Here is a 15,058-nt window from a genome sequence, read left to right on the forward strand (position 1 = left end):
ATATTCCACAAAGCTGGAAAACCTAGAAGAAATCGACAACTTCCTAGAAAAATACAACTTTCCAAGACTGACCAAGGAAGAAACACAAAATCTAAACAAACCAATTACCAGCAAAGAAATTGAAGTGGTAATCAAAAAACTACCCAAGAACAAAACCCCGGGCCAGATGGATTTACCTTGGAATTTCATCAGACATACAGAGAAGATATAATACCCATTCTCCTTAAAGGTTTCCAAAAAATAGAAGAGGAGGGAATACTCCCAAACTCATTCTATGAAGCCAACATCACCCTAATACCAAAACCAGGCAAAGACCCCACCAAAAAAGAAAATTACAGACCAATATCCCTGATGAACGTAGATGCAAAAATACTCAACAAAACATTAGCAAAACAAATTCAAAAATACATCAAAAGGATCGTACACCATGACCAAGTGGGATTCATCCCAGGGATGCAAGGATGGTACAATATCCAAAAATCCATCAACATCATCCACCACATCAACAAAAAGAAGGACAAAAACCACATGATCATCTCCATAGATTGCTGAAAGAGCATTTGACAGAATTCAACATCCATTCATGATAAAAACTCTTAGCAAAATGGGTATAGAGGCAGGTACCTCAACATAATAAAGGGCATATATGATAAACCCACAGCCGACATTATACTGAACAGCGAGAAGCTGAAAGCTTTTCCTCTGAGATCAGGAACAAGACAGGAATGCCCACTCTCCTCACTGTTATTCCACAAAGTACTGGAGGTCCTAGCCACAGCAATTAGGCAAAACAAATAAATACAAGGAATCCAGATTGGTAAAGAAGAAGTTAAACTGTCACTATTTGCAGATGACATGATTTTGTACATTAAAAACCCTAAAGACTCCATTCCAAAACTGCTAGATCTAATAACTGAGTTCAGCAATATTGCAGGATACAAAATTAATACACAGAAATCTGTGGCTTTCCTATACACTAACAATGAGTTAACAGAAAGAGAAATCAGGAAAACAATTCCATTCACAATAACATCAAAAAGAATAAAATACCTAGGAATAAACCAAACCAAGGAAGTGAAAGACCTATACCCTGAAAGCTACAAGACACTTAAGGGAAATTAAAGAGGACACTAAGAAATGGAAACTCATCCCATGCTCTTGGCTAGGAAGAATTAATATCGTAAAAATGGCCATCCTGCCCAAAGCAATATATTGATTTGATGCAATCCCTATCAAATTACCAACAATATTCTTCAAGGAACTGGAACAAATAGTTCAAAAATTCATATGGACGCACCAAAGACCCCGAATAGCCAAAGCAATCCTGAGAAGGAAGAATATAGCGGGGGGAACTTACTCACCAACATCAACCTCTACAACAAAGCCACAGTAATAAAAAAAAATTGGTACTGGCACAAAAACAGAGCTGCAGACCGGTGGAAAAGAATAGAGATTCCAAACATTAACCCAAACATATATGGTCAATTAATATTCCATAAAGCAGCCATCGACATACAAAGGGGAAATGATAGTCTCTTCAACAGATGGTGCTGGCAAAACTGGACAGCTACATGTAAAAGAATGAAACTGGATCACTGTCTAACTCCATACACAAAAGTAAATTTGAAATGGATCAAAAACCTGAATGTAAGTCTTGAAACCATAAAACTCTTAGAAAAAAACATAGGCAAAATCTCTTGTACATAAACATGAGTGACTTCTTCATGAACATATCTCCCCAGGCAAGGGAAACAAAAGCAAAAATGAACAAGTGGGTCTATATCAAGCTGAAAAGCTTATGTACAGCAAAGGATACCATCAATAAAACAAAAATGTGTACTACAGTATGGGGGAATATATTCATAAATGACAGATCCAATAAAGGGTTGACATCCAAAATATATAAAGAGCTCACCCACCTCAACAAACAGAAAGCAAATAATCCAATTAATAAATGGGCAGAGGAGCTGAACAGACAGTTCTCCAAAGAATAAATTCAGATGGCCAACAGACACATGAAAAGATGCTCCACATCCCTTGTCATCAGAGAAATGCAAATTAAAACCACCATGAGATATCATCTCACACCAGTAAGGATGGCTACCATCCAAAAGACAAACAACAACAAATGTTGGCGAGGTTGTGGAGAAAGGGGAACCCTCTTACACTGCTGCTGGGAATGCAAGTTAGTTCAACCATTGTGTGAAGCAGTATGGAGGCACCTCAAAAAGCTCAAAATAGAAACACCATTTGACCCAAGAATTCCACTTCTAGGAATTTACCCTAAGAATGCAGCGGCCCAGTTTGAGAAAGACAGATGCACCCGTATGTTTATCGCAGCACTATTTACAATAGCCAAGAAATGGAAGCAACCTAAGTATCCATCAATAGATGAATGGATACAGAAGATGTGGTACATATACACAATGGAATATTATTCAGCCATAAGAAGAAAACAAATCCTAGCATTTGCAACAACATGGATGGAGCTAGAGGGTATTATGTTCAGTGAAATAAGCCAGGCAGAGAAAGACAAATACCAAATGATTTCACTCATATGTGGAGTATAAGAACAAAGAAAAACTGAAGGAACAAAACAGCAGCAGAATCACAGAACCCAAGAATGGACTAACAGTTACCAAAGGGAAAGGGACTGGGCAGCAGGGGTCGGAAGGGAAGGACAAGTGCTGGGAAAAAGAAAGGGGGCCTTACTATTAGCATGTATAATGTGGGGGGGCATAGGGAGGGATGTGCAACACAGAGAAGACAAGTAGTAAGTCTACAATATCTTACTACACTGATGGATAGTGACTGTAATGCGGTTTGTGGGGGGGACTTGGTGAAGGGGGGATTCTAGTAATCACAATGTTCTTCATGTAACTGTAGATTAATGATAATAAAATGAATTTAAATTTAAAAAAAGTCACAGCTAATAAGTGGTGGATCATATATTCAAAACCAAGCAATCCATTTCCATAGCTCTTACTATGAAATTGTAAATAAAAATTTTAAACTATTTCATCTTGCCAGGGAAGTTTATGTTTAGATATAATAACATTTTTTGACTGATTTTTAAGTAGGGTGTGTTAATTTTTTATTATTTGATGTTTAAGTACGGAAATGAATGATTGGCTCAATTTCCATGTCAAATATATTTAGCAGTAACTTTCAATGAATGGTTTTGCCAAGATGTATATGAATCAAATTCCTGAATGATTTGTGTGAAGATATCAATATTAGTCATTAAAACAGTTATAGGAATGGATCCATATGGAGCGTTTCAGTTCTCCCTCTTATAGAAAAATTTCCACTTGTTTTTAAAACTGGAAGATCAAATGAAAAGTCTATGTAAACATTGCCTCTATGAAATGGCTTCTTTTTGTGAGCATGGTGGAATTTGCTGTTAATTTTTTCATATATTTAATAACTATATAAGCCAAACTGATTTTATATTTTCTCATAAATATGGCACAGAACACAGAAATAAAAGTCCTATTTTTTTTCTATTTTGTTTTGGTATGTGGATTCAGTTGCTAGTTTGAAAGTAATATCATACCCTATAAAGAGCATATTTTGACACTGACATGTTAACATATTTGACATATGGGAAAGACATAGGTAAAAGTGAATAAAAAACAATTAGTGCAACATAATATAGTAGATATAGAAAAGGTAAAAAAAATACCTAATGCACAAAATGCCCATGTAAATTTACTGTTTTATGTCTACTAATACAACAAATTGTGAAAGTTATCATATAAAAATTTAAATGAAATTAGAACTTACGTCTTCCTCCACACATTGCTTCTATCCATTTTCTTTTCAAATTGAATTGAAAGACAATAAAATTAAAGTTGATGACAGCTGACTCTTAAGAACTAGTAATTTTAGGGAAAAAAGGGACTAGGAGCAAGACTGGGTATTGCGTATGGAAACTGAAGGATTCTGTTTCTATTTCAGTGTGTAATGGCTTTTACTAGTGGTATAACTTACTTTGTCTAAGTTCTTTATACTCTGAGAGCCTTTTCTTTACTCAAAGTTATTTCTTTCTTAAAAAATATATATATGTGTGTGTATTACCTAATATATATATTACATAAATTATATTTATATATATAAACATAAAATTAAAAGTCAGCAATATTAAGACTGTATGCAGCACTGTGGAGAACTTGGAAGTCAAAGATGAAATCTGCACAAAAATAGAATTATGACAAAATTTGTAAACTCTAGTATCCAATATATATCAGTGCTCTGAATGTTCAGAGAAGGAAGAGAGTGATGTGGACTTTGTGATAATAGAGAAGTATTGAAACTGAAATGATAATTAGATATATTAGAAAACAGTGGCATATGATATATGATTCTACATTACAGGCTCTTGTTTATTGCATGTATGCATTTTTGGTATTATAAAGCAAGACAAACTTACACAGCTGTCTACTAGAATATTTACACCATACCCTTCAGTTTGCTGTCTGAGGTACTTGAAGAACTGATGATTTCTTTCATGCATCATATTCTTCATACTATCAGTACAAAGATTATTCCACACTTCTATTGACCCTACCCAATCTACTAAAAGCTATCAAGTGAGTAGTTGTATTGGTATATTCTTCATAATTTTAGTGTCTCAGATACAGTACATTTATTTATATAGTATTTCCCATAGGTTTTACTGAGATCATATAATGTTTTATGAAAATAATTATATTTTAAGATACTATTTATTTGTAACTATAAAACTGCATATTTTTTTCTCTCAGAGGATCTCAAGCAGTGTGATTTCTAATTTAAAATGAGAGGAAATTTGTTTCTCCTTAAATTAACAATTTGCCAATCTCTTAAGAATATTCACTACCTAATAGTTTCAAGATTTAATATCATAAAATGGTTTTCATTCCTAAATGATCTGGTAATAAATTTTACTGCATCATTTCAATTTATCCTTTTTTTTCTTGTTTCCTGCCTGTGAATTGGGTACCCCAGCCAACATTTTGCTTTCTTGTGCATGCATAGCTCAAGTTTATCTTCCTCTTGCTCTAGACCAGCACTGCCCAATAAAGCTTTGTGATGATAGAAATGTTATGTAGTCTGCACTGTCCAATACTTAGCCCATAGCCACATTTGCCTGTTGAACACTTGAAATGCACCTAGTGCAACCAATTAAATTAATTTAATTTAATTTTCATTTTTATAGTTATATATGGTGAAGGCTAGTATACTGCTCTGCAAAATTCCAGATGCTTATAGTCTAAATATGCCTATAGTGTGGAAAAGACTTCTTTTTTCTTTTCAGGGCATAATCATTTTTCCTTCTAAATTTTTGTGCCATCTATAATATCAAGTCCTTATACAAAGTGATTTTCTCATGAATAGCACTGGCCTTAATTTTCCGGAGTTCTCAGTTTATAGGAAGAATTAATGTGGCATGTGATCGCAATTTCCTAGAGTGAACACCAGTGATAGCAAGTGTGAAATAGTTCTGGTTGTGGCAGCACCATTAAGGATTTGAATTTCTTTGAGAAGGAAAAACAATCTTGCAGTATTTCTAATATTTCTTAGAATAATAAGAAAATTTGAGGACAATGTTTTACCTTTACCACATGTATAGAAATTATAATTTATCTAAAATGAGTCTATAGCCATTTCTTCACTTATTTCATGCTCTATTTCAAGTTGAAATCATCACAAGTTGTAATTCTAAGAACCAAAAGTATTTTGGTACATAAAAGTAACACAAATAATTTGAGCTTGTAGTACTTAATAGAAAGATTGATGCCTATTTTTCTCTCTTTAGCAAACTTTTTCAAAACAAATATGGCCCAATTTTCAGAAAAGAAACACAACTTTCATAAATAAGCCAAGTTCAAATTGTGTTTTTCATAAGCAGTGCAAAAGCTAAATTAATAAAAATTATATTTTTAAATCATGCCTAGGTACAAATATCTTTTTGGTTTCCATATGCATTAGTGTGGGACAGGGTAAAAGTAATGCATATCAGGACTGCCTTAATATGAGAATGTATCTGAGCACACCAATTCCATTTCAATTATTGTTTAATGTAATGGCATTTCATTTGGCAATTTTCATTGAAACTGTACACATACACACACGCACAAGCAAGGACATACCTTTACAGTGAAACACAAAGATTATTATTAACATAAAAAATGAAATGTCCATGGTTAGGGTTTAGCTAACATTTGCTAGTCCAAAGAACAAAATGGTATCCAGTTCTGTGGAGATGGAACTTGTATACTCTTGATTTCTCATTAGACAGTTGCTTAGAGTCATTTTGAAGTTAATGGACTGCTTGATTTATAAACATAGCACAAAATTCTTCTTCCAATATGCTGGTCTGTTACTGTGTAGAGGGAAGACTCTTTACTTGTAATGAGAAAGCATGGAGTATGGTGAGTGAAGGCTACTGATGAAAGGAATCACTTTTAATTCTTTCATAAACCTGAGTGGGATTTGTGGTAATCTGAAGTGAAACACGTGATAAAAAGAAAAATCAATTTAATTTATTTGTTTTATTTCAATAAAGTTGATATACAGTATTATGTTGGTTTCAGAAAAAATCAATTTTAAATAAAAGGAATCTATAAATATTTTGAAAAGTCACAGAATTAGTTAACTATTTTCTTTACATATACTTGGGAAAATTGTTTGCCTAAGAAAAACTTAGTATAAGTTGTAATGAAAGTGCTTGCAGGAGTAGATTTTCCTTAAAATATACTCTTATCATATATCTTCAAAAAAAAACAGAATAAATGAAATAATGAACACTCTAAGTTGCTGTATATCTCCTATTGTTTTTTGGAGTCTTTGCCAGTCCTTATAGTAATATGATCTTGCAAAAAAAAGAAGTTCAAAACTAAAGAAGTAAAAACCCAAAGATCTAATAAATATTTCTTAAGCACTTATTATTTATTTGGTATAGTACCTCTGCACTGCTAAGCTAAATACAAAGACCCACTAATAAATTTAGGTATACATTTGCTAAATCAGTGCATTTCCTTAGGTATTAGCCAAGAAGAAAAAGAGAGGAAAAATAGTAGAAATACTTAATATTTATAATGTGTGTGAGCTATTTGTAAATACATTCGAATTCTGTTATGGACATGATTCTTTCATTAAATCCAGGCTGGATCCAGAATATGAATTTATTGTACAAATTAAGAACAGACAAGTAGTAATGTTTAATTTAACTATTGAATGCTAATTCTATTTAAAGCCAGAATTCTGCATAATTATTTTTCTGCCCTAAATTAAATGTATCAAAATGTGGCCTGTATATGTCTCATTTATGGTTCAAATGGTTTTCTATCCATTTATTCATTTTTAACTTGTCATCCAGTTTGCTTTGATTTTGAAGTGACACAAGATAAAAATAGTATTAAAATATGTGTAAAAGAATAAGAATTAAAAGGAGAAGGGATTTTTGCTGAGCATTTAGTTAATGCACCTGTTATAAGGTAGCTGATAAACCCAGTAGCAAGATTGGTTTTTAAAATGTTGCTTTGTCATTTTTGCTTAGTGGTTTATGATGTGTAGCTACTTATTGTGGGTTTATGTCACCCCAGTTATCTTACCAGGAATAGCTTCTTTGTCTCTCTGGGTATATGAATGCAGCTATTAAGGATGAAAGTAATCTCTCTGTTTCTTGAAACGATGGGTTGGTAGATACTATCCATTCCCTTATAACTAATATCTTACCTTGATTCATTTTTCAGACTATCTGGGATCTTGTTTTCAACCACCATTTCTAAGATTCTGGTGGTATACCTCATTTACTTTTAACTATCAGTTTTATTGCATCATGATTTTGATAATTCACAAGTGACATAAATAAAAAAGATGTCATCACTTATTTTTTCTGGATAGACTTATATTGTTTTATTAATTCATGGAATAGGAATTAATAAAACTAATCACTTATCCTTACACATCTAAGAATCAAAATATGCTATTCAACAAATTCCCAGGGAATTCATGGATTTATCCCATTTATTTGCCTTCTTAAAACATGATCATGTGGAGGATTTAGAGTGTGAAAAATTAATGCCTATTTGATATAAACATTTAATATATAAATTAATGCCTAGAGATATTTATATATACCACATAATTGTTATAAAGATTAACTTAAATAATGGATTCAGAATCATTTATAGCAATTAAAATGCTACATCAAATGGAAATTATCCTTCAAACCTTGGTGAATCTAAGATTTATTTATTATGATAATATGATACTTATGGACCAAATATATTAAAATAATAGATACTGAAATAATCATGATTAAATTCACCCCAAGGTGACAAAAGGATATGTGATGGTGGATAAGCTTTATTTTTTTGCCATACAAAATATGTTTCTTGCCTGATTAATCTATAAAGCTATTTTGCAAATGCTCCCTAAATCATATAAAAAATCCAGAAAATTAATATAAAAGAGCAACTCTCATAACTTGTCTTATAAGTTCTGTTTGCACATTGATTATTAACAGTTTGAACCTCTGTTACAGAACACTGCACTAACTGTTGTGAAGTATTAGAATGAATTAACAAAAACATAAACATTTTAGAAAATGAAGCAACATTGATAGAATACACTTCTTGGAGAAGATTAGACCCAAATGTGAAAATTAGACCAGTACAAAAGTTTGTGGAATAAAATTTATTTAAAAATACCAGTTGTATAGAATTAAAGAACCTTATTAAGTCTTTCATTTTGACATTTCAAGTTTCAGAATTCAGAGAAAACAGTTGTGCCAAAAAGGACTGCGAATGCACCTACTCCACTCTACTCATTGTGGTCAGTCCCTTCGAAAGTAATTGAATTTATCAGCTGCTGCACTTTGTCTTTCTCCAGATGTGGTTACTTTTCTTGCAGTGTCCTAGATTTCTTCCAGTCAACCTTAAGAACTGCCTTACTGTTTCCCCAGTCTGCAAAAGAAACTTTGATTATGCGTGAGAACAAGAACATACAAGTAACAATGTAGCACATGCTGGTTGTTTAATTACACATTTTTTATTTCAGGAGACATTCAAGTAATTAGAATGATGGTAGCTAACTAAATAGAGTTAGGATCATGAGTAACATAGATATTTCTTATTTTCATGTTAATACCTAAGTATGTATTATTTTTAACAATTTGTTATTGTAGTATTTTGGCCACTCATTCATATAGAATTAGTTTAAGTATATCACAAATTAAACACAGAACTGTAATGAAGCAAAATGTAACAAATATATCAGGGAAATTATGCCTTGGAATTTTGATAAACCGTTTGAATATCGAGTCTGAAATCTCTAGAACTGCTTATAGCGGAGACTTGGTTCCCCTCCCTAAGTTACCTTTTTAGATTAAATTGCTCAGAAACTATAAAATGAACTTGCATTCATGCTTTTTATATCTTGAAAGTTTGATTATTTTGTTTCTGTTTTTGATTTCTCTGGTCATGATTCTTTCCTTCTATGACTGTTGCCTACCCAACCACCATGTATTACCTATAAAAAATATCACTTAATAGCACTGATACTACTGAAACTTGTAGAAAATCTTAATTCTCTCTGTCTGCTTTCATTGTACTTTCTTTATCAATTCCCAAATTTACCTTGGACCATAGTAAGACTGGGATGTGGGAGAATGCTAAGGAAATTTAAGGTTATCTTATTATTTGTTCATGTGAGAGAAAATTCAAGCCAAGTAAAGGTATGTGCATAGGAATATTTTCCCTGGATATCTGAGTTAAATTCACTAAGCAGTGATTCTTTATATCCTAATTTAGTAGCTACATTTCTATATTGGTCATCCAAAGAATTAATATCAGAATTTAAAAGGGAAACCTTTTTAAATTTAAAGATAACCATACATTTTCAAGTGGAGCTGAAATCCGGAGATTGGGGTTATTAATAATGCATGTTCACATCTTGTTAGAGGCAGAGTTGAGTTTGTTATACATTGGTTGAACACTGAATTAAAGAAATTCTAGAATATTTATATTATCAAATATAAACACTGTGAGGGCAAGGACTTTTTCCTGTTATGTTCAGTGATTTATTCTCAGTGTCTAGAATAGTTCCTGGCACACAAAATTTGCTTCCTAAATACTTGTTGAATAAGTGACTAACCTTCATGAAAATAATTTCTACTAGAGGGTAGATATTCCTTCTAGGTTTGCAATATGTATATTTGCTTAAATTATAGAAATGACATTGTATTTTTTCCCCAAACTTTTCCTGGCTTTTGAACCTCTGAAAGAATTTCAAGTGATGAAATATATTTTGATATTTCATTTGATGTTATTAAAGGGTAGAGTAGAATAGATTTAGAATGGATTGGGAGAGGGGGACTGCTTGGAATTAGGTCACTTTCTTAATTTCTACTCTTATGTAGAGATATTGCAACATGCATGCAATGTTTTTATAAATGATCTTTAGTAGTCTTCTGCCAGTTGTAATAATGTATAATACCTAAGGGTAAGATAAGAATAGAGTGGTAGTTTTAATTCCAGTTGTCACTGTCCCATTTTTATTTCTGCTTATGTTTTCATGGTATTTATAAAATCACACACATAGACATTCAATTTTTACAATGTCCTAGATTTACAATGTACAGGACACATGTATATGTATGCTTATTAACTCACAGTAAGTATCAAGGGAATGAATCTTGAGAAGGTTTCTATATTATGTAATCCCAATGCTCATTACTGAGCAAATGATGCTAAAAATATCACAGGCAATAGTCTTTTTGTTGTTTACTAGGATAGAAAATGTTTTCAGCATTAGCATTGTTCACTTAAAATGTTTTATAAATGGTACCAACTGCTCAACAAAGGGAAGTGATTGGACCATAATATATAATTTTTAAATTATATGATAAGAATTTATAAAATGAAATGTTTCAAGTTTATCTAGTTTATTTCTTGGTTCTATTCATAACCCAAACCATTTCAGTTGTTGCAACAAATGGATTTATTCTATTACTTACTGCAAATAACAATTTTTTTCCCCTACTTTTGTATCTTCTGTCTCGTCCACACACGTTTTTAAAAATGCTGATGCACAGCTGTACAATGGGAAACTCATTTAATATAATAAATTGTTTGGTATAATGAACCCATTATATCTGTAACACTATGGATATTTATTTACATCATTTCATAAGTTTTCCTATTTTTATATCATTTCATGAATGCTTTTGTTTTTATAGAACCATTACTAAAATTTTGCTACTGTTATTGATCACCAATAAATATTAAGGACTTCCTTAATTAGATACCTATGTGCATTAATAGTTTTCTGTAATGGATTTTTAAGTGACTATCTGTCAGCTGATCCTTTAAAACTTCTGAATGCATTGATAGTTGCATTAATTCCTATTTAATTTTAAAAATGTAACATCTGATGGGTTTAGTGCAGTGTGATACAAATTTCACTTTGTGTTGATATCATATATTACCTACAAATAACGTGCAGAAGCACATCAAAATGTTTCATTTCACTAGATAATTAAAATATATTTAATATATCAAATTTATACTACATCAGACAAATGGAGAATAAGAACTGAGAATTAATAAAGGAAATTGAAGAAAAATTTGCAAGTTATAAGCAATAAAATTTCTCATTGAATATTATCAGAATGACAAGAGAACTGAAATAATTAAGCAGATTTCAGTGAGTGAAAATTATAAGCACAGGGGAAAAATCAGCCAAAGACATTGTTTTTTGACCTGCTATTTTAACTCAGTAAAGGGTGTTAAAATGCCTTTTTAATTTTTAAACTTTAGTTGGGCTGTTTCTTGTAGTTGGGTGATCCTCACGTCAGTTTATAGATGTGAAAATCCATTTTCATATGAAAACTACTCTCTGCAATGCATAAACATAAATTCTCAAAGTTGGGATGTCTTCTGCTTTAGCTCTCCCATTGAATGTTTGGATGTTGTCTCCTAAATCATTAATATGTAGATCTAAACTGGTGATCCAACTTCAATATCAGTACCTCCAAAGAAAGGGAATTCACTATCTCTTGAAAACCAGTGTTTCCCCCCCAGAGTGCTTAACAGGCAGTTGTTAATGTTGATCTGAAAGTTGCCTCCTGTGATTTATATCTGTTCTTATTCTTCTCATTCAAAGAAAACTTTAATCCCCTTTTCACATGATAGTTGTTCACATGTTTGGGCATTTGTCACTCCAAACCTTCTCTCTCAGGGGGCTTTTTTACATTAATCCTAACTTTGTAAATCCCTCATACATCATGATTCTTTGTCTCCTTTTATCTAGACTGATTTTTACATTTTGACGAACAGATGGAATATTGTTAAAACATTCATTACCAATAGGAGAATTGCATTTGAAAGCTATATTATAGCAGAGAATAATATTTTTTGTGATTGGTAACCAATGTTCCTTTACTTTTTCTTAGCTGTTGAATTATTTTAAATTACTTTTATTACCTTTAACTATCTTGGTATATAATAATACTAACTTTTGTATATTTTATCAATGGTGAACACTTTTATAAATACTCTGGGTCACTTAATTACTGCAGGTATCTTGTTTATCTTTCATCTTAATGAAAAAACTAATATTAAATTCAAAACAAATTTATTAATTTATTTAACAGTGTTTATAGTGCTAGTATTCTCTTTAATGATTTTGCTTTAAAACTGAGCATTTAATTAATATTTAATCATTGGCTTTAATAATTTCTTCTTCCTCTTTCTCTTCCTCTTTCTCTTCTCTTCTTTTTCTTTTCTTTTTTTCTTTTCTATTTGACAGTTTTCTGTGAGTTGATACAAAGAACTATCACAATTGTGCCTGGTATGGACTTGTTGTCCGGGACGTACATATTTGCGGTCCTGTTAGCATGCGTCGTGTTTCAGTCTGGCGCCCAGGAGAAAAACTATACCATCCGGGAAGAAATGCCAGAAAACGTCCTGATAGGCGACTTGCTGAAAGACCTCAACTTGTCGCTAATTCCAGACAAGTCCTTAACAACTCCTATGCAGTTCAAGCTAGTGTACAAGACCGGAGATGTGCCACTGATTCGAATTGAAGAGGGTACTGGTGAGATCTTTACTACTGGAGCTCGTATTGATCGTGAAAAATTATGTGCCGGTATCTTGATGGATGCCCGTTGCTTTTATGAAGTGGAGGTTGCCGTTTTGCCAGATGAAATATTTAGACTGGTTAAGATACGTTTCATGATAGAAGACATAAATGATAATTCACCATTATTCCCAGCAACAGTTATCAACATATCAATTCCAGAGAATTCGGCTATAAACTCTCGATATGCCCTCCCAGCAGCCATTGATCCTGACATAGGACTAAATGGAGTTCAAAACTACCAACTAATTAAGGTGAGTTTTAAGAACATTTTGTTAAAGATAGCTTGTATTTTAAAGACAAACAAAAAAAGATCTTGAAATTTTGAGTAAGCCATCACCACAATTTTTTTTTTATTTTAAGCAAAGCATAGTGGAGGAAATTCATAAAATATTTTTGCAATTGCATAGGGTTTATTAATGTTCAGTTTGTGTGTACTCATTTTCAAGCAGCTGTTTGTGCTTCCCTAATCTATTACACCGGTCAGACAAGAAGTTCAGCCCTGCAATTTACAGGTCAGTAACCTCCCCAGTAGCTTATTTTTAATCTGTCTAGTGGTGCCTCTGCTACAAATTTGACCTAAATATGCAAATCTAAACATTAAGAATGAACCCACAAACCAGACTTACCAATTTTTCTCAATGATTATTTTATATAGAAAGCTTTATCTTGCCATTTGAAAAGATGCAAATAAATATATTTGAGGGGTAAATAGAATATTTTTAATACCAGCACTTCTACACATATATAAAATAATAATAAATATTTTCATAATGATTTCAAGTCAAAGCAGTATCTTCAAGCATTTCTTGAGTCATAAAAATGAGAGTAAATTTTAGCCAATGTGTTGTTAATATTAAATATTTTCATTTTGTTCAAGTTCTCTGAAAACACAGAGTATTCATTTGCTGTAAAGGGTAAGTAAGCTTTTTGGCCAAAAAGTTTCAGTAATCTGGAGAACCTATTTTGGCTTGATTTGGGTCATGGGCTGGGGATGGCACAGGGAAAAATAAGTGGAATATATTCTGTTCTTCATATAGAAATACATGGAGAGGGACTGCGTTTATCAGGTAAATGAGTGATTCTTTTAAATTACCTATATGACATACAATGTAGTAGAAAATTCAGATTTGGGTATGTGAAATAGTACAGTGCATTTGAATGACCATGGAAAATGTGTAAAAGAACAAATGTGCAGGTATATTACAGATATGGTCAAGGGATTTTTGAAGTTTTGTAAACATTTTGTAACTATCCACTAACTGAATTATGATGAACATAATTACCAATGTTAAAAAAATATTCAAATAGCTGATGCCAATATGTTGCAAAGTTATATTTGTTTTAAAATACATCCAGGAATTGAAGATTACAAATATCTTGAGTAAATTCAAGTTAAATGAAGACTTGTGTGTGAGTATAAGAAGTGAAAACAGGAAGAGAAGGAATAGATTTAAAAATGAGCATTTTTAGATTAAGGTCCCTGCCATGGTACTCCCTTATGTGGTGAAATGGAAAAATATGCCAGACTCAGAAAGACATGGATCACAATTTTGTGCCTACCATTGACTACACATACCATCTCCAGCTTAATTTTTCCAACGTTTAGTTTCTTCTATCATAGTATGAGAAGATGATATAAACATCTTGGGATGCTTGGGATGCTTGGCAAAATTGGGAAGAATAAATACTAAGTAGGGAGTAGATACACCTACAGACGATTTTTCGTGATGCTTTAAAACATTGACTGTTTATAGAAATATGAGACTTACAACTTCAAATACTAAGTTGTGTAGCAGAGTGGATAGTAGGTATAAAGCAATACTGTTCAAAAGAACTTTTTGCAGTGAAGCAAGTTCTATAATCTGTGATATCCAATATAGTAGTAGCTTCTGGCCACATGTGACTATTGAAATGTGCTTAGTATTAC

The 15,058-nt window shown here is 32.1% G+C and overlaps 1 protein-coding gene across 3 annotated transcripts in view; it reads left to right on the forward strand.

Moving 5' to 3' along the window:
* PCDH11X (protocadherin 11 X-linked) overlaps window positions 1–15,058 on the forward strand; it is a 797,150-nt gene that overhangs the window by 67,349 nt on the left and 714,743 nt on the right. For all 3 annotated transcript variants that reach the window (XM_073227421.1, XM_073227423.1, XM_073227424.1), the window contains one exon: window positions 12,799–13,382. In XM_073227421.1, coding sequence (XP_073083522.1) covers window positions 12,799–13,382 — 584 coding nt within the window. The remainder of the gene's footprint in view (window positions 1–12,798; window positions 13,383–15,058) is intronic.

This window comes from Manis javanica, chromosome X, assembly GCF_040802235.1.
Source record: "Manis javanica isolate MJ-LG chromosome X, MJ_LKY, whole genome shotgun sequence".
Taxonomy (NCBI): Eukaryota; Metazoa; Chordata; class Mammalia; order Pholidota; family Manidae; genus Manis; species Manis javanica.